Source organism: Eptatretus burgeri, unplaced genomic scaffold (assembly GCF_056783735.1).
Source record: "Eptatretus burgeri isolate ZD-2024b unplaced genomic scaffold, Ebu_testis_v1 Ebu_testis_scaffold_3153, whole genome shotgun sequence".
NCBI classification, from domain to species: Eukaryota; Metazoa; Chordata; class Myxini; order Myxiniformes; family Myxinidae; genus Eptatretus; species Eptatretus burgeri.
In genome coordinates this window covers 761,825-786,629 of record NW_028225101.1, presented here as the reverse complement: position 1 = coordinate 786,629, position 24,805 = coordinate 761,825, and the positions used below count along the sequence as shown (strand labels likewise).

At 45.1% G+C, this 24,805-nt stretch overlaps 2 protein-coding genes and 1 non-coding gene across 3 annotated transcripts; 1 reads left to right on the top strand and 2 right to left on the bottom strand.

Annotated features, from left to right (window-relative positions):
• The first annotated feature begins 293 nt into the window (after positions 1–293).
• On the top strand, positions 294–1,965 carry LOC147006825 (anti-apoptotic protein NR13-like). The gene is made up of 3 exons (XM_085867803.1): positions 294–967; positions 1,274–1,422; positions 1,828–1,965. Exons 1-2 carry the CDS (start codon positions 536–538, stop codon positions 1,409–1,411), a joined length of 570 nt encoding a protein of 189 aa, XP_085723929.1. The 5' UTR covers positions 294–535; the 3' UTR covers positions 1,412–1,422; positions 1,828–1,965.
• Positions 1,966–8,707: 6,742 nt separating this feature from the next.
• Positions 8,708–8,801, bottom strand: TRNAT-UGU (transfer RNA threonine (anticodon UGU)). Its single transcript has 2 exons — positions 8,765–8,801; positions 8,708–8,743 (listed from the first exon to the last, which is right to left on the bottom strand). It is a non-coding gene; the product is annotated as a tRNA-Thr (tRNA).
• Positions 8,802–10,421: 1,620 nt separating this feature from the next.
• LOC147006823 (52 kDa repressor of the inhibitor of the protein kinase-like) lies at positions 10,422–11,288 on the bottom strand. The gene has a single exon (XM_085867781.1). It carries the CDS (start codon positions 11,286–11,288, stop codon positions 10,422–10,424), a length of 867 nt encoding a protein of 288 aa, XP_085723907.1.
• Positions 11,289–24,805: the final 13,517 nt, after the last annotated feature.

Genomic DNA, 24,805 nt, shown 5'->3' with positions numbered 1-24,805 from the left:
AGAAGAAGAAGAAGAAGAAGAAGAAGAAGAACGGGAGCTCTCTTCGAGCCAACGTTCGCAAAAAAATATATATGTATACTTTGAACTAACATACACCACAAACATGAACCAATATTATTTAAATTATTTCATGCTTTGTGTTTTCAGTGAATGTTGATAAATCTACTTCGAAGGAAACACGATCTGAAACAACAACAACAACAACAACAACAACAGAAGTCGAATAATTTGAAGAAGAAGAATCACTTGGATAATATTAGCCCCGCCTACCGAGGCCTCGCTTCGTTGTGAGTAATCGCTGAGAGTTGTTGTTTCATAAAATATATCTCTGTAGTGTGTGAAGTGTTAATTTGGTGTTGAAGTGTAATTTAACCGCGTGGAAGGAAATTTTAAAAACAACGGGTCGTGAAACAACAACGATCGCGAAATTGATGGAAGTGAAGAGGAAGAAGAATCCCGACGCTGTGTTGGCCTGATCGATCGAGGCTGCTCGAGGTTTGGGTTCCCGCCGGAAAGTCATTCCGGGTGTTTCACGATGGAAGACGATCTGCTCATGCAAGAGACCATGGCGTTGACCAAGGCCTACGTGGTGCACCGTGTGGCACCGGACGTGCTGCAGCTCCTCAACCAAGCCGAAGCAATCCTCATCCGGCTCGGTGACGAGATGCTTAACGAACACCGTGAGGCCTACTGGGAAATGGTGGCACGGCTGGACCCGGACCGCCGCGGTTTGAGTAACGCGGGCTCGGTGGCGGGAACGGTGACCCGTGTGGCGGAAGCGGTGTTCTCCGACGGCCAGGTGAACTGGGGACGCCTCGTCGCCGTCATCGTCCTGTTGGCCATGGTCGCTCAGGAAATGGACGACAAGTTCGGGACGGTGGATGAACGAGCCGAGGTGTTGTCCCTCGAGATGAGCCAATTCGTGGTGGAGCACTTTGGGGACTGGATTCGAGAACGAGGCGGTTGGGTGAGTCCTCGAGCCGGTGTTGTGGGTCCAGTCCCTAGATCGGGAGCCTGGGTCCCACTAGTCCTTTAGTCGTTCCGCACGAGCTGTTTGAGAGAGCGCGCTGTGTTGGTGGGGATTCTGAAGACGGTTCGATCCGGGCTGTCCTCGAATAGCGGGGTTCGAGTTCGGGGCTGTGGTACCGCCACGGAGCGATGACGTTTCGTCTTGGTCGTGCACCTGTATCTCTCAAACGTGTCCTGTGGATGTAATAGTTAAATGGCGGGAGTTTACCTCAACTGAAGGCTTTCTGTGTGTGTGTCTCTCCAGGAAGATTTTGTGCGAAGGCACAAACCAAGATCGCTGCGTTCCTTGATGACCCCATGGGTCTGTGCTACGGTCTTCTTTGGAATGCTGGCCTCCATTGTTTGGTTTGGTCGACATCGCATCTTCCAGAATCATCATTGAGATACTTTGAGGTAACCTGATGCTCGAGTACCACGTGGAAGGTTTAACTACCGAACGTGTTATGTCAGTACAAGTGGGAGTCGTAATGTTAGTAATAGTGATGGTGGAAGTAATGTTCGCAGTCGTAGTGGTTTTGGTGGTGGTAAAAGTAATGTTCGTACAAGTGGTAGTCGTCATGTTCGAAGTCATGATGGTCGGAGTAATGGAGTACCGGTGGTGGTAGTAGTAGCTGTAGTCACAGTGGCCTATTTCCATTGAAGAGTAAAGATAAGGCAGAAGATGAATGATGAAAGACGTATTGCACCGTCTGTTTCTCCGCCATCCACCGTTGAAGAATCACAGCTCATTACATTGCCATGGCTGCTGGACACAGTTTAACCCTTTCCTTTGTTCATTCCCAATGCCACTCTCCATAGATCAGAAGAGTGCATTCTGGAAGAGTGGAGAGAAGAATATGGTGTGTCCGTGTGATAAAGCGCAAAAGATGCGGAAGAAGCTTCACTCTGATCCAGTTGAAATGGAACTAATAAACTCACTGAGATAGAACATTCAAACATGCGTCGTCTTTGTTCGTGTGCAGCACGAGGTGGCGGGTATCCTGGAACGGCCTACGTGTCCCGATTCTTGAATAGAGAATGCTACAGGCAGGTTAACCAACTGTTGTAGAAGTTTAAATCACTCCAAGTGCGACGGGAAAAACTGTGCCTTCTCCACATGCAACCACACCACCTGCCGGACAGGCAGCGCCGCTCTCACTTGCTTGCAGCTGAGATGACGTGACATTGGCGGAGCAGAAACATGCATGAGGCAAAACATGAATGTGCATGAGGTGGAGCATGAATATATTGTTACGTTTGTGGGGGGTAGTTGGAGGAATCCCCCAGTGAAGATCGGATTGCGTAGTGGAGCATGGTCCGTGGACGGGTCGGAGGCTTCTCGATGTAATTTAAGTTGGGAAAACTGTGAGCTAAAGATTGCTTACGTGTCACCACACGGGGTGGTGTTAACTCGGTAGGGTCTAAGGCTAGTTTCTCCCAGGATGTGATTGCACCCTGTGACCTTTTCCTGCGTTTTTACATTACACAAGGCCGGCCATAAAGAACCTCGTTTTTACAACAACGACAACAACCGACCCGACTTCCCACAGGACCTGAACATTCCTGAGCAGACAAACCCCACCTCCCAGGAATCATAATCAGCAGGCCACGCCCCCGAGCTTAATGATTGGTTGGGGTGACGTCAGGCAGAGGGTTCGAGGGTGGTTGGTAATGAAAGTGAGATGGCAGGCTTATTGAACAGGTATTTTTCTTCAACTTTTACACAAGAACAGTCAGGAGAATTGCCAATAGCTGAGAGTATCGATCGAGGAGGTGAGGAAGGGCTTTTACAGAAGATCGAGGTTGGAGTGGAGGAAGTAAAGGAACAGCTCAGTAATCTAAGAGTAGATAAGGCTCCGAGTCGAGATAATATGCACCCGCGAATATTGAGGGAGGTGGCTGAGCCAGTTAGCCAGATGTTAACAAATATTTTGAATAGCTCTCTGGAGTCGGGACAGGTACCGGAGGATTGGAGAGGAGCAAATGTAACACCATGATTTAAGAAAGGATCCAGAGAAGAATTGGGAAACTATAGACCTGTTAGTTTGACCAGTTGTGGGGAAGGTGTTGGAGACATTAATTAAAGACCGGATGAGGACCCATTTAAATAAATACTGACTAATTACAGGTTGTCAGCATGGGTTTACCAAAGGTAGTTCCTGTTGAACAAATCTTTAAGAGTTCTATGAAGCAGTGTCTGATTGGGTGGATGAGGGAAAGGTTGTGGACGTTGTATATCTAGAGTTTAAGAAGGTATTTGATAAGGTACCACATCGGAGGGTGTTAGCCAAAGTGAGGGCTTGTGGAGTGGTTGGTCAGGTAGCCAATTGGATTGCAAACTGGATTTGTGATAGGAAGTAAAGAGTGGCTGTGAGTGGGAGGATGTCTTGCTGGGAGGATGTAAGGAGCGGGGGACCTCAGGGATCAGTACTCGGACCATTACCATTCAATATTTACATCAACGATTTGGATAGAGGGGTAAAGAGTAAGCTTTCCAAATTTGTAGATGACACAAATCTTGGAGGTGAGGTGGATAGCGGAGTGGGTGGTGATCAGATTCAGGAAAGTATTGATACTTGAATAGATTGAGTAAAAGATTGGCAGATGTAATTTAACCTGAGCAAGTGTAAGGTGTTGGGGATGGGAAAGAACAATGAAAACAGAGATCGCAGGATGTAAGGGATCTGGATCAGGTGGTATCAATCTGGACATGAGAAGGATCTGGGGGTGGTAACAGACACGGGAGGTATGCAGGTAGCACAGTAACAGGCAGCTATAGGTAAAGCAAACAGGGTTTTAGGTTGTATCAGGAGGGGGATCAATTATAAATCAAAAGAAGTGGTGTTGACATTGCACAGGAATTTAGTGAGGGCCACATCTAGAATATTGCGTGTAGTTCTGGTCAGCACAACTCAGGAAGGACATCGATCCCATAGAGAGGGTTCAGCGCAGGGTTACGAGATTGATTCTGGGCCGAGCGAGACTCAGCTATGAGGAGTGGCTGAAGGAGACAGGGCTTTATACACCAGAAAGGAGGCGGTTATGAGGAGATATCATCGAGATGTTTAAGATAATGAAAGGTAGAGATAAAATAAGTGAAGATTAATTATTTAACAGAGTCAACAGTGATAGAACCAGGGTCCATAGCCTGAGAGTAAAGAAGAGGAGAGTTAAAACGGTAGTAAGACAGAGGATCTTTCACTCAGAGAGTAGTCAACGCATGGAATGGTCTCCCTGTTAAGGTCGTGGCAGCAGAAACAGTAGATAAGTTTAAATTTGAATTAGATAGGTACCTGGAAGTTATGGAGATGGAGGGGTGTGGGGATGTTGATAAGATTTTTGGGTAGTTTGAGTATTGATGGGTGATTGTGTACGGAGTGCTGTTGGTGGGGGTCTTGTTGAGTGTGTGTTTTTAACCAAGCCCATGCCGCCTCTCCGAGGGGAAGAAAAGAAAAGAAAAAAATTACAACAATAACAACAAAAACAACAACAAAATAAAAAATACAAAACTATTCTTTTTTTTTCTTTCATTAATTAAAATGATCATGGGTTGGTGTGGTGCTCGCGGAGGCATGATGGGCTGAATGGCCTCCACCTGTGTTGGATTCCCTTGTTGTCCTTGTTATCTTGTGAGCTTCCTGTGCGGTCACTTCAAGGTTCAACTACCACCAGGCTCCCAAAGGCCAATTCTGGATCTGGACGCGAAGCTGAGTGTCGGCATGACTGGGGGGGATTTTCTTTTATTTTATCTTTCCCCTTGTCTGTGTGGAGTGGACACGTCTCTGGACTGATTTAGTTTTCGTTCGACGTCTCAAATTCGGATTTAGTTTCACCGCACCTTTCATTTTCACCTTGTGTTCGTTTATTCGTTGTGAGTTCGAGAATAAACCCGTGTGCTTCTGCTTCAGGTAAGCGCATTCTCTGCTTTCAATTCCGCGCGTGTCATAACCGCCAAGAATTCCGGCTGTTTACCTCGGACTTAAAACCGTTTGTCTCTTCATCCAAGCCTGGTGTTCATCGGCCACGGACACGACAATCCGTTTTACATTCAAAATTGGTGACATCATAGCATGGTAGTGACTGCGGAGAAACATCATTGGCTGAGGACGAGGCTGTGCTGCTGATACAATGCCCTGTGCTGGTGAGGGCAGGAATTTGGAATTTGTTCAGGGTGCCGGCGATAGCTTGCCTGCTCTTCGCGCAAGACACCGTGAGATATTTGACGTCCACCAATGAATGCTGGCAGTTGGGACGCCCATTGAACATCCATCTACATCCCTTCGGTGAATATCTGATTAATTTACATCCATAACAGTTGGGCACATGTTTGGTTGACCCATCCTACTCTCCCACCAAGTTTGGTTGCAATCGGTCCAGGCATCCAGATATGACAATACACGACCCATGATGGTATGGAAAGACAGGTACACACACACAGCTGGTCATTCTAATCCTGTACTTCACTAACCCCCTCCGGGGACGAGACATGAATCGATTCTTCACTTGAAGGTCTCACCATATTATTCACCATCCAATAGAAAGCCCCCCCCCCACATGAGGTTTTGCATGGGGGGGGCACACATGTACCGAGCAGAGACTCTGCTTTTGACTCAAATGTATTTCCATTAAAATTTCCAACGTTTTCATGAGCAAGCTCTTCCCTCACTTCCTCGGAGCAGCGACTATAAAATCTGGTCCAGTTTGGCCTTGGAAGGATTCCAAGAGGGGAATCTCTTTAAATGGTCGGAGACACGAGGCGGAATACCGGAGGAATACCAAATCACACTGGAGATCGAAGTCTCACGAGAATATTGTTACGTCAGAGGGGGGGGGGTATGCATTCAAAGGGTAATTAGGATGTTTAATTAGGTATGCCATGCTGTTCGAGTGTACCAGGATCTCGATGTAATAAGTAGCAATTCAGTGGTGATAAGTTGTCTAGTAAATGTCCATTTCTTCAAGGGGGAAATGTTAATTGTCACGTAATTAGATAGGGATACGGGATAGGGTAAGTGTGTCTGTGTAAACCCCTTTTAATATTCCCTGGAGGCTTGCCGTGACATCACAGGACAGTGCTGCGGATGGCTCCGCCCCGTGATCACGATTGGCGGAAGGCGACGGCGGTGGGCCAATAAAACGGCTCGATTGGAAGTGACAAGGACGGGAGGATAAAAAGGTTCTGTTCGGGAAAGGCGAAGAGGAAGAAGATCGGGACAGAAAAACCGTTCTGGTGGAGGTTGTTGTGCTGGGAGCGTGCTGTGTTGTTGGGCTGATTCGATCCTGGATTCATCGTGTCTCGAGGCCTTCCTGTGCCTCGTGCCTCACCTTGGTTGGCTCTGGGGTTCTGCTGGCTCTGAGTACGGGGTCGAACGGCGGGCGGACCTGCCTCCCTCTCCTGCTCGCAACTTGGCGCCAGAACTGGTTCCCTGGCGGTTGTGAGCGGACTTGGGCCAGGACCAGGAGGTCGACAGTACCACGGTGTCTCCTGCCCCTGACGAGCGCAACGCCAGCTCGTCCGGCGCCAATCCAGGGACTGTTGCGTCCACACCACGGGCCAGCCTGACCACCAGGACCAGTTACGTTTTGTGTGTGTGTGTGTTTGTGTGTGTATGTGTGTGTGTGTGTGTGTGTATGTGTGTGTGTGTGTGTGTGTGTGTGTGTGTGTGTGTGTTTACCTGGCGCTTTAGAGGGTTTGAGATTTGTATATTCATTGGAATTGTCTGTGTTTTCCCCACGCCCAAATCCACACCACCATCCCGTCGAATCGCCCCGGATCCCTCTTCTTGCCGAGTCTTGTTATTTTTGGTTAGAGGAATAAACGTTATCAACTCAGTGAAAAGCGACTCGTGCCACCTTCCTCGTCCCGTTTGCGGTAGAGCGATTAGAACCGCCATCTTTGGGTTATAAATAAATAAACCGCCTCCATCGTTTCGGCTCATTCTACGTTGGCAGGACTGTTCAAGTCCCGTGGACGTCACAATATCCAACAAGTCCATCCTCTCATTCGAACGGACGTCACAACAAACCGTCCCACACAACATTTCATGGTGTGATGGATTGTTTAATTGATTGTCTCCCCCGCTCCTCGAACAAGGCCCGAGACGGGGACGTTAAACGAGCTCCGTCCGACCGACCGATCATCCGTCCATGTGCTTTTGTGTTCGTGATGTTTCAAAAACCGTTGAACTTTTAGCTTTCATATTGCAATTTGAATAGCTTGGTGTGACTATGAGTTCACCAGTTTGACCGGTTGAACAGCTTGGTGTGACTATGAGTTCACCAGTTTGACCGGTTGAACAGCTTGGTGCCATTTGGACCCCTTATTAAGGAAAGAAGAAGAATTGCAGATTTCTGTTGCTCATTACATTTTCTAAACCTGATTAGATCACGGCTGTGATTGGCTGAATTATGTTGCCATGGCAACCATCTCTGTAACTTGGCTCGTGCATGTGATATTTCAAAAAACCGTTCAAGATTTATCTTTCATATTGTTAGTGGGGGGTGGGGGGGTAGTTATGTAATCAAATTGTAGCCACAATACGTAGTTGGGAAGTATTGTGTGTTCGAGCCGGAATCATCTCGATGTATTAAGTAGGGACGTCGTCGTGATAATTTGTTCAGTAAATGTTCATTTCTGAAAATGGAGAAATGTACAATCGTCAAGTAAATAGCGAGGATAAGGGATTGGGTTCTTTAATGTTTCCCTCTGATATAACAACAGTGACAAGCTCTGGGAGGGAGGTGGGCACGGAGAGGGAGGGGCAAGCACACACAACTCGCTGAATAACAGGCTGAGAGACAGCCAATGGGAGAGCCTGTAGCTCCAGGAAGGCTGTGAGATAGCCAATGGGAGAGCCTGTAGCTCCAGGAAGGCTGAGCGATAGCCAATGGGAGAGCCTGCAGCTCCAGGAAGGCTGTGAGATAGCCAATGGGAGAGCCTGCAGCTTCAGGCAGGGACTCTGAAGTACTTTCAATACAACAGAAAGAACAGCAATTAATAGGCCCTCTGCAGTTGATTCGGCGACTACGTCACCACAGAAGACCAGACAGTAACCACGTTGAATATTGTAGTAAACTTTGGATAATGGAAGGATCTGGAATTACAACATTTGGCAGGGGACCTGGAATAATGGATGAAGTAAGTTTTCAGGATTTTATGTTCCTCTTCCTGGGCCGTCACACGATGGGAAATGATCTGCTCCAACGTTTCACGGAGATTGATGTAAATGAGATCGGAGTCGTTCTGGGTGCTGTTACACACAAACGGGACCTCTTAACCGCAGGATGATGAGCTTGCTTCCAATCAGAGACAAGGTCATGGAATCTGTGTCACTGCAGTCGACGTCAAATCCTTTTGTCCAACGGCCTGATGTCAGATCATAAGATGGGATTCAGACCCGGTCGTTGTTAGCTCGGACGTGCTGTTTCTGCTGTTCCAGCAACGGGTGGAGACCCTCATTGGCAGACATGAGATCAGGGCGGTCTCTCTGGAGGGATCTCGAGCATTTGATACGGTCTGATACCCCTGCTGGTAAAATACAGAGAATGAATTATAATATTAAATATATATAACATATATATATATATATATTTAATAAATATAACAAATTATAATTTATAATAATATATAACAATAAATATAACAAATGGACACATTCAATGTTCCTGCTGCGTGACGTCACCAACAAAAAAAAGACATAGGCCCTTGTGAGATTCGAACTCACGACCACTGGTTTACAAGACCAGTTTACTAGGTTACAAGACCAGTGCTCTACCGACTGAGCTAAAGAGCCAAGTTGATTAAGAGTCATGTTGACGTAGTTTATAAAGAGGTGATTACAGAACAAAACGAACTGGAACCCGAACCCGAACTTGCTGTGTGCCGTCCCCGGTCCACGACTCAACGACTCCACGTGCTCGGAACCCAGAAGTGACGTGTGCATTGCTCCGCTCATTTGCTCTCTGTGCACGTGCTCACGCGATGTTTCACCTGTGTCAGGTGAACATGGAGAAGGTTTATGTTCACCTTCTTCCTTCCTGCCATTTTCTCTTCACCTTCTTCCTTCCCGCCATTTTGTGTTCACCTTCTCCCTTCCCGCCATTTTGTGTTCACCTTCTTCCTTCCCACCATTTTATGTTCACCTTCTTCCTTCCCGCCATTTTGTGTTCACCTTCTTCCTTCCCGCCATTTTGTGTTCACCTTCTCCCTTCCCGCCATTTTGTGTTCACCTTCTTCCTTCCCACCATTTTATGTTCACCTTCTTCCTTCCCGCCATTTTGTGTTCACCTTCTCCCTTCCCGCCATTTTGTGTTCACCTTCTTCCTTCCCACCATTTTATGTTCACCTTCTTCCTTCCCGCCATTTTGTGTTCACCTTCTTCCTTCCCGCCATTTTGTGTTCACCTTCTCCCTTCCCGCCATTTTGTGTTCACCTTCTTCCTTCCCACCATTTTATGTTCACCTTCTTCCTTCCCGCCATTTTGTGTTCACCTTCTTCCTTCCCGCCATTTTATGTTCACCTTCTTCCTTCCCGCCATTTTGTGTTCACCTTCTTCCTTCCCGCCATTTTGTGTTCACCTTCTTCCTTCCCGCCATTTTATTTTCACCCATTCCTTTACCTCCATTTTGTTTGGTTTTGTTCCATTTCCCTCCGTTCTCCCTTGTTTCCCTTTGGACCCGTTCCCCTCCGTGTGGTGTTTGAATCGTAAGTCAAAGTGAACACCCGTGTTTAATATTTATCTCTTGGTTGGTTTTGTCATCACACGTGTTTGACCGGGTCCTCCACACAACCAAAAGGGTTCCTGTCAGGGGCAAATCCAGGAATTGGGTAGAGGTGGGGATGGGGGGGGGGAGTGGGGATTTCCAAATAACAGAAAATCTAAGTCACATGAACGTTATGAAAACTTTATTGCAGCTTTCAAATAAATGCACATTCACATATTCTTTGATTTGCATGTTTTGTGCAAAAAGATGTCAAAGTTAATTAACGTAATATTTAAATGCTTAACTAAAAATAAAATAGCTTCAATTCAATAAACTTCAACTTTCCATCTTTAATATCATTACTAGTGAGACCTACCTGAGTGATGGTAGTGCCTACATGACATACTAGCAACTATGTTAAATATAACAACTTGAATACAACTACCTCTACTCAGTGTTTCGTCGACCTCTGGTCAAGCTATACATATTTTTTAAATGAACACTGTTTCTATCATCAATTCATTACCATCGAGTTCTCTTTCGATACCGTATCTTACATTAATCTCATGACAGTTTCTCAGTCCCTGTACTTATACGTTCAACAATTTCTCTGATGATCACAGAAGACAACAGATATTGCAAAATAAATGTTCACAGCACTGTCTGTTCTTTTTTGCAAAAGCACTTGTGACCAACAATCTGTTATAAATTTAATCACATGTGTTGGCATCTACAAGTACATTTGCAAGTTTCATCCTCCTTGGATTCCTCTGTGCAAATATGTCAATCACTTTGCTGTTAACGTCCACATGGATGTCTCTGTGCATGTGGAGCAGTGTCAGTCCAGTCAGTCTCTCATTCCCCATGGTTGACCTACATGGGGTTTTAATTCTCTTAAGCCCACTGAATGACCTTTCAACTGAACAGGATGTCACTGGCAGGGTACAGAGGATGGTGGGCAGGGTCCTAAAGTTCGGGAACATGTAACTTGAGGTCTGGGAAAGGGTCGTGCCCAATGTACTTGGAAAGCTGGTGTGACCCTGGTCTTTCGTCTTCTTTTCCCATTTAACCATCCAGCTGTGCAGCTCACTCTTAATGCTTCCAATGGATGGGACATCATCTTGGTAGAGGTTAACAGCTTCAAGTAATCTCTTCTTCCCCTCTGCTGGTGTGAGGTTGACCAAGATGGATGGAATCAGGCTGAGTCCCTGCATTGCCTTCTGGTGCAAGGAGCTGAACCGCGTATTGAGCTCAGCTATCAGATGATCTAGAATTGGAATAGCCACAATTGTCCTGTAGTAATCTGCTGGATTCTCAGCTGGTGTGTTATCTCTGTTTCTTTGGCGTTTACAGAGTCTCGGCATGGAAGGTGTAACACCAACCACCTCACACATCTGTTCTGCCTGACGAAACCATTGAGAGTAATGGTCATCAATGTTGTTTCGAACATCTTGCAGAGATGCTTTCACACAACTAATTTCATTACTGGCATCAACATTGTCTTTGGCCTCTGCCTGAAGGCTGGTGGTGAAACCTTTCAGGTCGCAGAGTGCACTGTTGGTGATCACCAGGGACATAATGAAGTCAGTGCTGGTGATGGCAAGCAGCAGTCCCTTGGCATCAGTCAGTGAATCTGTGGACCAGTTGGCAGCACCACTCTCCACAATGTCCTCCACAATTGTTTATTTTCAAGGCTGAACTCTAATATATTACAAATTAAGCACCAAATGGTACTGATAAATACATTTTAAATTTGGGGTAACTCGAAATCATTTTACATCCTAACCAAATTGTCATAATTAAAATAAATTAAATTGGTGAGAATTGATTCCAAAAATCCAATAAGTTAGAGGATAAAACAAATTTCTGTTCTGCCTGAATAAACTATACAATGTTAAAATACTATAATCAGTAGTTTCTTCCCTTTAATCCAACTTAGGAGAAGATTTTAGAGTCATTCACTGGGAAAATGATGTGCTTCCTTTCAAATGAGTCAGAGTAGTGCCATGCGTTCCCAACTCCTGCATGACACCGACTCCTGTGTGCTAATTAAAGATCTGACAGCCAGCTCTTTTGTTTAAAGACGTGCCTGGGCTGTCATGTGCGACATTTAATGTGATTCTATTAATCGGCTCTGTGCTCTTTGAGTACATTCATCCTGCTTCTAATCCCCATGTAAATTGCATTCAAAATTGAGTAAAAAAATTAATTGTAATTGTAAACCAATGTCGTTTAAATCCGACATTCAAATAATTCTTAATAATGATGATAATTATGAAATTGGAGGCCTGTGATCTTGAATAACCCAAGTTGGGGTTATTGGACATCTCTTCTGAAATCAGAGCATGACACTTCCTGGGAGGATTGATAGTTACAGTCCTGAGACAAAGAGCGGTCTATCCACACTGGTGGTCTCGTCTTGACTGCCTGTCTTCATCTTTCATCAAAGGGTACGCCACGACTGACGAAACTACCAGTGACGGGCGAGATCTCAACAGAGGCGGCCTATGAGGTATAGTCATGTCACGACCCTGCAAACAGGAAACACCTGGTGAAGGCTGACTCGTCTCAATTCCCCCCATAAGGATGGCATATGATCTTGATGACAGATAAATTGATCCTAATATCAATTTGAATTGAAGATTTCCAAATTTTAAAATGTGATATTGTCCTTTGCAGGACAATTGGAGGAAATTGTAAAAGTGAAATCCAACTTTTGGATCTTTGTTAATGGTCGCACATTAAATATGCTTTGTTCTGAGAATTTATTGAACTTCGAAGCTAAATGTTTTTAAAAAAAATATAACAACTTGACACTCAGAGCCACAGTAAAAGAGCCTTGCAAAACGATATTATTTAACCAAGCTTTATCAAGGCAAATGAACATACAGTTTAAGTTTATACACAATTGATGATACACTTTGCAGTCACAATAATAATTATAAGAAGTATATTCCTTTAAAGTTAATTGAAATTCATTCCAGGAATTTAGAATCATATACATGTATCGATTATATATTCTCCATTAAGCTTTTAATGATTTGATAATTTGATGGACAATGTATCACTATAATAATTGCTTTTATTGAAATGTGTTAATTAATTAATGACTGCGAAATTGAGTCTTGCAGTTGTGTACGGCAAGGGTGACATCAAGTACCAAGCTTCGTGCATTTCATCGAGATCACCCAAAGTACACGTCTCATCCCTCTTACCATTTGAGATTTATCTGTGGAATTATCAATGTTTTGTAATACTAATACAAGTCTCGAATAATGTGCTGAAAAAAAAAAGATTTCAGGTGTTTATTGTACAAGCAAGCCTTTTTATACGCCCCGATATATATATATTTCGGGGCGTATTATGTGATACCGGTCGTCCGTCTGTCCGTCCGTCCGTCCGTCCGTCCGTTCCTGTCCGCACTCTAACTCCCAAAGTTTTCAACTTTCACGTTTCATATTTGGTACATAGGTACAGACTGTGGAGACGGTGTGTCTTGACATACGTTCGTCATCTAAAGTGGTTGCCATGGCAACCAGGAAGCTGTTTTCGATGTAGTCGCACAATTCTGTAAATACTTTCTTGTTCTTCATAAATTGACGTGTTTGAATATATAATTGTGTGTGTGCGTGCACGTGTGTGTGTGTGTGTGTGTGTGTGTGTGTGTGTGTGTCACAGATACTTTTTCGGGCGTATATTGTGCTCACTTGCACTCTTGTTAAGAGATGTTTTGTTTCATCCTCGTATAACAATGAAAAATTTTCAAAATCATCGTGAGGTTTGAAAAACAACTTGTGACGACAAAGATGTTTTAGGAAATTTCCATAAACATTTCACTTCAAAATGTATAAATATGGATTGTGTTTGGCTGTAAAATTTTTTGTTGGTCAAGGATAATTCAACACGAGCTCGAGACTTCTGTCTGTGTTTTGCTTTTGCTATCCGAGCAATAAATGATCTGAATTCCGAGCCTGAGGAGTTTATTCGATCTGAGGAAATAAATTCCACGGCACGGGCGTTTATAAGTAAGCATTGCAATGTATCCAGTGATTTGTAGCTTATGATGAACAGGCATTCGATAATACGAGTGAGGAAAGTGGAGAAAACAATACTTTATCGTGAAGAAATTGTTGCGGCCTGTTCCAAGTCAAGGCATGGTTGAGCAGGCCAAAAAACATGGCGGCTTCAGACCCCAGCGAGGTAACCCAGGAAATGCCGTAAGGCCCCGTGTCGAGCGAGGTGGCCGAGGATCGCATGATGAAGGATATAATTAAATAAGGCCGTTAATTAACTTCTAAAGGGTTGTTGTAATTAACCCAAACACCTAATTTTCACTCTTGCACTTCCTTGGAGTTTCCTTAGAATGCGTGCAAAGTTTCACGGTTATGGAGTTATGGAGGAGACACACGCACACGGACACGCACCTCACACATGGTCATTGACACCTTTGGACCAGTCGATGAATAACAGAATAACAGAATAACAGAATAACAGAACAGAATAAAGGTGAAGTGACAAAACTTGGGTGCCATCGACTTCACAACAATGGTGTCGCTTCTCATCACATGACAGCAGGGACCCTCTCCTCAAGGAGGACCTCCCTCGTCCCGATTGATTTATATCCCATGGGGATTGGCTGCTGTGCTCCATCCGTTGAAACACTGAACGTCAAGCAACGGAGCAGCAAAGTACAATTTTTAAAAAATCTTTGCTATGACTTTCCCAGGATTTGAATCAGCAACCTTCCATATTCAGAGTGGAATCACCAGGATTAATGACATGGAAAAGACTGAGTCTGGTCACCGAGTTTCGTGACCGATTGCAACCATTTTGGTCACCAAATTTGACCGTTACACCACCGGGTTTGGTCAACGAGTTTGAATGAAAGAAGTTGTTAAACCGTCATTTTAATTTTTTCGTGTCATTTATTTTACATCGTACACGTGCCCCCCAAAAAATCTTCAAGCTCATATAAACAACCATCTCATGACCCGTGTCAGCCTTTTGAGTATTCAAGGCTTACACGTAACCAAGGTCTCTGATAATGACACGATGACGTGACACTTGACTTGAGACTTGAGACTTGGCTCAGGTTCCTTGTTGACATCTCTGCAAGGATGCACTCGAGAGAAATGGATTGAGAATGAGTCTGGAGAAGACTGAGTTAATGTGGGTCGGACGTCAGAGAAAGCAACTGAACATCAGTTTCGAGGGGAATACCATCTGGTGAGTCCCGAGGTGTGTCGTTGACCGGGAATGGTAAGTTCAGAAGCAGAGGTGTGGAGGAGCATGACCCAGGCAGTGTTTTGTGAGCAGAGGCCGAATGTGTTCGGCCCATCAGAAAACAAAGATGGTGGCCATATGATTTTGTCTGGGTGCCATGGTGGATGGAGTCAAGCGACCGATGTGGGCCAGGCACCTGCCTGGGGGATGGCCGGACGGAGGCCCCTGGAGTACCGGCGGAAAGTGGACGCTGCTCCGGCGCATGCTCCCACACCTGACCTGACCTTTAAGTTTCCCAAGAGCCAAACTTTTTTTTTCCCACTCGTCACACACAACTGTTTGTAAATATTAATGTTTGTGCACATCTCCTTGAAACGTCTATTTCAATGCAACGTTGTTTGTCAGTGAAAGCTACTCAAGGTTTCTGGGTTGTGCACAGTACGTAATGTCGACGGTAATCAGACTGACTCCAATCTTAATCAGGTAATCAAGGTAATCAAGGTAATGAGACTACCAATCGGGTGGCCTAACGACATCCGAAGGAATCCGAACGGGCCAAAAGACGTGCTGACTGCTGTCTTCGGGACGTCATCCGGATCCATGGGGATCTGATGGTTCACACGGACGAGGTCGACCTGGGAGAAGATTGTGGAGTCGTGGAGTGTGGTGGTCAAGTCATGAATTTGTGTAATGGAGGACAGTCGTTGTTTCAGGACCGTCATCCCCTGCAAGGACGTCAATCACGTGGTGCTAAAACAGGGGGCGAGTCGCAAAAACCGGATTGGACGTTTGGATTCGGAGCGACATTTACCTCGAACCTCTTTGCGAATGATATAACATTTCAATAAACCCGATGATTGATTGATATCTTCGTGTGTTCTCTCACGGCGGAGGAATTTCCCGACCGCGAACTTGGGATCTTCATCATAAGTGATGATTAGTACCACGTGGTACTCAGCTGATGCGACGTGACGTCATTTCATTTATTTCATTAATTAATCGATTCCAGGTCACGTGGGATACACACGTACCCACATATTATATCCAATGGAGTAGCTCAACCCCACCACCTCCCCCTCTCCTCACTAATCATATTTATTAACCAATTACATTCTATCACTTCCAATTTACTAATTAATATCACAACATGCAATATGTATCGATCCCCACGGAGACTCATCGTTGTTAAATGTTGATATACATTGTTGTTGATTGTGTTTAATGTGGATATGACACGGTATTGATGGGCCGAGTGTCCTTCCCCCCGTGTTTGCATCTCCTTGTGGATCAAAAACCTTCATATTGCTTCTCATGACGAGGTTAGATGATGCGAATCGCATCTTTCCACAGTCATGCTGTTCATGACAACTCCTTATTTGGGAACATGGGTGACGCTGCCTGATTGGACGTCGCCAAACCGTGACGTCACTGCCTTCGACCAATCATAGTCGTCTCCTCCACAAGCAGAGTTTGCCGAACTCGATGTGCGGACGGTGCTCGTGAGAAGGTGAGAGCGAGGAGGTTTCGGGGATTGTTTGACGTTGAGAGTTCAAGTTGAGGTTTTTCTGGAGAAACGATCTCCGTTTGTTTCGTGTGCAGTTCGGACCGACAAACGCAATGAGAACCATGAACGTAAAAGGAGGCCCAGGTCGGAAACTAGGCCTCGGCCTCGAACTCCCAACAGGAGGACCGGGACGGAAATTAGGCCGAGGCCTCGAACTCCCAACAGGAGGCCCGGGACGGAGACTGGGCCTCGGCCTCGAACTCCCAAAAGGAGGCCCGGGACGGAAACTAGGCCCAGGCCTCGAACTCCCAACAGGAGGCCCGGGACGGAGACTGGGCCTCGGCCTCGAACGACTAGAAGGAGGCCAGGACGGAAACTGGGCCGAGGCCGTGAACTCCCAAAAGGAGGCCCGGGATGGAAACTGGGCCCAGGCCTCGAACTCCCAACAGGAGGCCCAGGACGGAGACTGGGCCCAGGCCTCGAACTCCCAACAGGAGGCCCGGGACGGAGACTGGGCCAAGGCCTCGAACTCCCAACAGGAGGCCAAGGACGGAAACTAGGCCGAGGCCTCGAACTCCCAAAAGGAGGCCCGGGATGGAAACTGGGCCCAGGCCTCGAACTCCCAACAGGAGGCCCGGGACGGAAACTAGGCCTAGGCCTCAAACTCCCAGAAGAAGGCCCGGCACGGAGACTGGGCCTCGGCCTCGAACTACCAGAAGGAGGCCAGGACGGAGACTGGGCCGAGGCCGCGAACTCCCAGAAGGAGTCCCGGGATGGAGACTGGGCCCAGGCCTCGAACTCCCAACAGGAGGCCCAGGAAGGAAACTGGGCCCAGGCCTCGAACTCCCAAAGTGGCCGTGGTGCAACCACGGTGTGCACCCCGTGGTGAAAGGTCAGCGGTGGTTCTGCCGTTTCAAGGAATTCACCGTTGACAAATGTATTCTAATCTTCCAGCAGAAGAGAGTCCATGGTGAGGACGAGGGACTCCACGATCGTCGGAACGAGGTTAGATTCCCCATGGTTGAAAACTCGGACCCAGGTCCACACCCCCAGGGCAAGAACCACCTTTTTCATTCGAGTCTGAGTGGCTGTACCGTGGCTGATGCTCAACGATGGTCTCACTCACCGTCTGGATACCTTGATCGCGAAACAAGCAGGTGAGGAGTCCACTCTGGCGCTCTCTTCAACATTTTCACCCTGGAGGAGACCGTGTGTTTGTGTGTTCAGACTTATTTAATCTGGGGTGTATCTAGTATAAACTACACCAGCAGGGGGACCCGACGTTGAAGAGATCAAATGTTGATTTTTTGTTTTTTGGAGGGGCCGAAACACATCCCGATGACCCTACATACATACACACACACACACACACAAACACACACACATAAACAAACACACATACATAAACACACACACACACACACAAACACACACATAAACACACACACATCACATAAACACACAAACACATAAACACACACACACATCACAAACACACACACATAAACACACACATCACAAACACACACACATAAACACACACACATAAACACACACACATAAACACACACACACATAAACACACACACATAAACACACACATAAACACACACATCACATAAACACACACACACACACACATAAACACACACATCACATAAACACACACACACACACACATAAACACACACATCACATAAACACACATCACATAAACACACATAAACATAAACACACACACACATCACATAAACACACATCACATAAACACACACAAACATAAACACACACACATCACATAAATACACATACACACATAAACACACACACATACACACACACAAACACACACACATACACACACACTCACATACACACATAAACACACACACATCACATAAACACACATCACATAAACACACACAAACATAAACACACATCACATAAACACACATCACATAAGCACACACAAACATAAACACACACGCATCACATAAAGACACATACACACATAAACACACACACATACACAGACACAGAAACACACACACATACACACACACTCACATACTCACATAAACACACTCATCACATAAACACACATCACATAAACACACACAAACATAAACACACACGCATCACATAAATACACATACACACATAAACACACACACATACACACACACAAACACACACACATACACACACACTCACATACACACATAAACACACATCACATAAACACACACGCATCACATAAATACACATACACACATAAACCCACACGCATACACACACACAAACACACACACATACACACACACTCACATACACACATAAACACACACATCGCATAAACACACACAAACATAAACACACACATCACATAAATACACATACACACATAAACACACACATACACAATCACACACACACACACACATACACACACATACACACACACATAAACACACACATCACATAAACACACACACATAAACAAACACACACACGCACACACAAACACACACATAAACACACACACACATAAACACACACACATCACATAAATACACACATAAACACACACATCACACAAACACACACACATAAATACACACACACATAAACACACACACATAAACACACACATCACATAAACACACACACACACATAAACACACACACATCACATAAACACACACATCACATAAATACACACACACATAAACACACACATCACACAAACACACACATAAGCACACACATCACATAAACACACACACACACAAACACACACACATACACACACACTCACATACACACATAAACACACACATCACATAAACACACACGCATCACATAAATACACATACACACATAAACACACACACATACACACACACAAACACACACACATACACACACACTCACATACACACATAAACACACACATCACATAAACACACACAAACATAAACACACACATCACATAAATACACATACACACATAAACACACACATACACACACAAACACACACACATACACACACACACACATACACACACACATAAACACACACATCACATAAACACACACACATAAACAAACACACACACGCACACACAAACACATACATAAACACACACACATAAACACACACACACATCACATAAACACACACACATAAACACACACACATCACATAAACACACACACATCACATAAATACACACACACACACATCACATAAACACACACACACACACACACATCACATAAACACACACACACACATAAACACACACACATCACATAAACACACACATCACATAAATACACACACATAAACACACACATCACACAAACACACACACATAAGCACACACATCACATAAACACACACACACACACACACACACACACATAAACACACACATCACATAAACACACATCACATAAACACACACATCACATAAACACACACATAAACACACATCACATAAACACACACACACACATCACATAAATACACACACACATAAACACACATCACACAAACACACACACATAAGCACACACCTCAAATACATATATATATATATATATATATATATATATATATATATATATATATATATAATAGCCTGGTGTATATATATATATATATATATATATATATATATATATATATATATATATATAGTAATAATGATATATGGCACGATATCTCTAAAAGTTGTGGACGGATCCGGGTGAAATTTTGTGTGCGGGTTGGGTGTGTGACAAGGATGAACTGGTTAGATTTTGGTGAAGATCCGGATCCGGATCCGACTACTAGAATATTTTCAATGTTTCTTCACCATTGAGAGATCGGGATAAAAATGATATACGGCACGATATCTCAAAAAGTTGTGGACGGATTCGGACGAAACTTGGTGGACAGGTTGAGTGTGTCACAAGGAAGAATTGATTCAATTTTGGTGAAGATCTAATTCCGGATCCGGATCTGATAATTTTTTGATTGATTCTTCACCATTGAGAGATCGGGATAAAAATGATATACAGCACGATATCTCAGAAAGTTGTGGAAGGATTCGGACGAAACTTGGTGGACAGGTTGAGTGTGTGACAAGGAAGAATCGATTCAATTTTGGTGAAGATCTAAATCCGGATCCGGATCCGGATCTGATAATTTTTTGATTGATTCTTCACCATTGAGAGATCGGGATAAAAATGATATATGGCACGATATCTCAAAAAGTTGGGGACGGATTCGGATGAAATTTTGTGTGCGGGTTGGGTGTGTGACAAAGATGAACTGATTAGATTTTGGTGAAGATCCGGATCCAGATCCGACGACTAGAATTTTTTCAGTCATTCTTCACCATTGAGAGATCGTGCTAAAAATGATATATGGCTTAATTCTCTTAATTCTTTATTGCATCCCTCACGTAACGACTTTGATCACATTTCTGACTTAATAATTTTAATACTCCCAGTTTGCAATGCATGTTCATGTTCCATCAATCGTCATTTTTTTTTTACCAACTTCAGTGCCAATTCATCCACTTAAATCTACCTCCTCCTCACCCCTCATCTGTTATCCCCTCTCCTTACCCCTCAAATCTTTTAGCATTGACTTCAGGGACTTCAAGCAGCCATCAACCTTCCAGACTGGTCTCTCATCTCAACTTCCTCCGACATCAACTCGTCCTGGGAATTCTCCTTTCGACATCAGTGAAGATTCTCCTTTGTGTACTTCCATTATTGTTCTCGTACGTTACCCGTTTTGAAAGGCAAAGCCTCTGACGAGGAATGAGGGCGAACACCTATCCCCCAGAGGATTTTCCTCTTACCTTGAGTTTGTGGCCGCAAGCTGTTCGCCGTCTGCCCTGACCATCGGCTGTGCCCCCCAGGGATCAGCACATCCGAGTCACAGCACCAAATTATTGTGAACTCGGTTAGAAGGCCCGGCTTTGTTGTTGTGGAGAGGGATGGCGATATGATGGGCTGGGCTCTACGATATGTGCTTGGAAGTGACGCCCAAGGAATGAATGCACTCGTGCGCGGAAATGTATTTCCAACTGATTTTTAAAAAATCATTAACTTTGCGTTGTTTTGCTCTGAAGAGCAAAACAGGGGGGGTCCCTGCTCTTCCTCTTTCCAGCAGGTCCTGCTTTTCCCGGTCCAGCCGTCCCTGCTGTTCCCATTCCACCCATCCCTACTTGTCCCGGTCCAGCCATCCTCGTCTGCTGCAAGACCCATGATCTTCTACGGAGACCCAGCTTTCCGACACTGGGAAAGGGTTGAACATTGCGCTCCAAAATTCCTTGGTAATCTCCTGATTTCATGACGCCATGCACACGTTCAAGGTACCCAGTACCAGAGGCAGCACAGCAAGTCCAAAACATCACTGAACCTCACCCATCTTTACAGGGAAGGTGTTTTTTTGTACACATTATTGAGGCTCGTATGACAGCTAACACACAATGCATAGCAAGGGGGGCATGAGACAAGCGGGGCGGGAGAGGGAAGGACAAAACAGTGGGGAACAGAGACATTCAGAGATCTATGGAAGGGAGAGGGATGGGGCGGGGAACACGGGGTACATGTGCGGGTTGAGCTGCGCATCTTCACGAATTCGGCAAAATTCAACCTTCGCAGCTGCGTCAGTATCGCTGGATGGCACCGTCTTCAACGGAAAAGGGTCGGACCTTCCACTCATCACGAGAGCAGTCGTCCAGTCCAGGGAAGTAACGTTCCATGGCTTCACTAATTCCCAGGAGGTGGGTTGTCTCCTCGTGGAAGTGGCATTCACCATCTGGGGTAGCATCCAGGAGAGTCGTCATGTCAGGGAAGATAGACATGTCACTGTCTTGGACTCTTCTCTGGTAAAGGTGAATCTTCCTCCTGAACGCTGCCACTTTGTCACGAGCCGTGTGTAGCATTGGGAGGTTTTCTTGAAGTGACAGGTTCAAGGAATTCACTTCGGCGAATAAGTCAGCCAAGTAAGCAACCTTCATCACGAACTGTTCATCCTGCATGTTTTCATGAAGCTGATTCTCCTTCTCGGTGCAGCCTCTCTCCAAGAACGGCGCCATTTCCTCTTGAAGTTGAATCACACGATTCAGAACTTTTCCACCCGAAAGCCAGCGCACCTGTGTGTGGAACATCAAAACAGTGAAATCGGCGCCCATTTCTTCACACATCGCTTCGAAGATTCTTGAGTTTGTTGCTCTCTCTCGGATGTGGTTCACAATCTTCACCACATCTGAAAGCACCACGATCTCACATGATCCAGGCCACAAACAGTTCGTGCGCGTATACGTACGCGCATACGCGAACAAAATACTGTGTGTGGTATGTACCTTTGTTAGGTTCCAAAAAATGGGCTCAACAAATTGATATGTTATTTATGACCCTCGGAAAAACCCCAAACGACCCCCAGGTTAAGAATCTAGGATATAGAGGGATGATACGGGGAAAAAATGGCCGCCCATTCAAATGTGTACACAAGGATACGCCTATAAACTCCTCAAGAGTGGTCATTAACATTTAAAATCCATACCTTTTATTCTCGAGCGTTTTCTGAACGACCAAGACCTACAGATACCCAAAAAGCATCGCGAAAGTACCACGTCGGGAGTTCGCGAAATTGCTCATTTGTACTTCTTTTTCTTCTCGTTGTTCCCCTCTCAAAACAATGTAAAACTGTAGCCCGACCTACTTCAATAACTGCTGAAGCTACGATGGTGATTCCAATGCGAGGAAGTTGCTTTGTCTCTGGGCTAGTGCATGCAACCCACAATTTAAAGATACATAAAACAATAATCGTTTTATTACGAAAATAAATCGAACGTAAATGTGGACTCAACCAAGCCAGGCCAGGATTGGGAGGGGGGCGAAATGGACAGTGGACAGAACCACTCCAAAAGCGATACATATCCAAACCATCCCCATGTGGGCTTAATTTCCAGTCTCTACCCGAACCCAAACTTCTTGCTAATACTTCCATCTGCCATTTATGCTACCCCCCCCTCCAGCTATTTGTCCTGGGCCCCCAATAGTGCTATTTATGACATTTGGCCAATGCAAGTATCAGAAGGAAAAAACATCAGCCACGTCCGACTGCAAATATCCAGAACTATCAAACACCATACAAAAGTATTAACTCGAAACAAAATTGTATGCAATATGAACCTTTGAGAAAAAAAGGCGACAATCTTATCCGCACAGGTGAGCCATCTTCTCGGCCGCACGGCTTCCTCCACATGGTGCATGCGATCACGGAAGGGTCAACCAAAAGTGCAGTGAATATGGCAGTCGAAAAAGGCTCCAGGGAAGGGTGCATGTGCTTCAAAGCCATTTCAAGTACATCAATCAACGGAACGCAATGAACGAATCAAATGAAAGACAACCTATGCCATTCGACGAGGACGACAAGCACGATGCCATTGCCGACACAAATTGGAGCTCAGAAATCTTTTTGAACGCCTACTTAATCGACTTTCTGTGACGATGTCGGGGTATGCCGGAGGATCTCCAACATGTATTGATTGCACACACAACAACCTGTGGCATAAATCAGTGACGTGGAACGCAGGCCTTCCAACCCTCATGGAAAGGCACAAGTACTATGTGGCTCACTGAGCACTTCAGCATCCATTAGAGACTCCAAGTGCTAATTTGAATCTCTGAAAACTCACGAGGGTGCATCAACGCCGGTGTGTATCTTGGTCCATGGCCTCACCGCTGTTTGTGGCCCTTCCTGATGCTCCAACCAAGGACAACCGGAGGTGAGAAAATTTCACCTGTCAGACTAACGTATGGAACACCAGCGATTAAAAACTTGAGAACAACTATGCTGAATTGGAAGAACCATGTCCCGAAGAAAACTACCAAAAGTGAAATCGACGACACATATCGACCACTCTCAAGCAAGTTGTGGCACAAAGTTACAGAACTGCTCATGTCTAACAACCCCAAAGGAAATGAAAGGTGTATCTGTACTTGTGAACTTTGCACTTGTTGCTTGCTCACCCAAATTCACCACCTTCTTCGTTTAACAAAGATAAACGGAAAACAACATGGCAAGCCAGCTTTCCCAACCATTGAAACCGGCTCATGCAGTGTCTGCCGCCATTTTCTTACGGATCCTTGGTGGATGAAAGCAAAACGGTTGCGTGGTCTCACACAGACCCAGTAACAAGGACTTGTACTCGGGTCAATCTCGCCTCGCCATCCAACTCAGGTCAATGGATCCACCTCAGAATGCACTAGTGGGGGCTGAAAGTGAAACATCTTGCACGCTCGCTGCCATTGTTGATTTTACTTGTGTGATGGATGTCTTTACTCCAGGAAT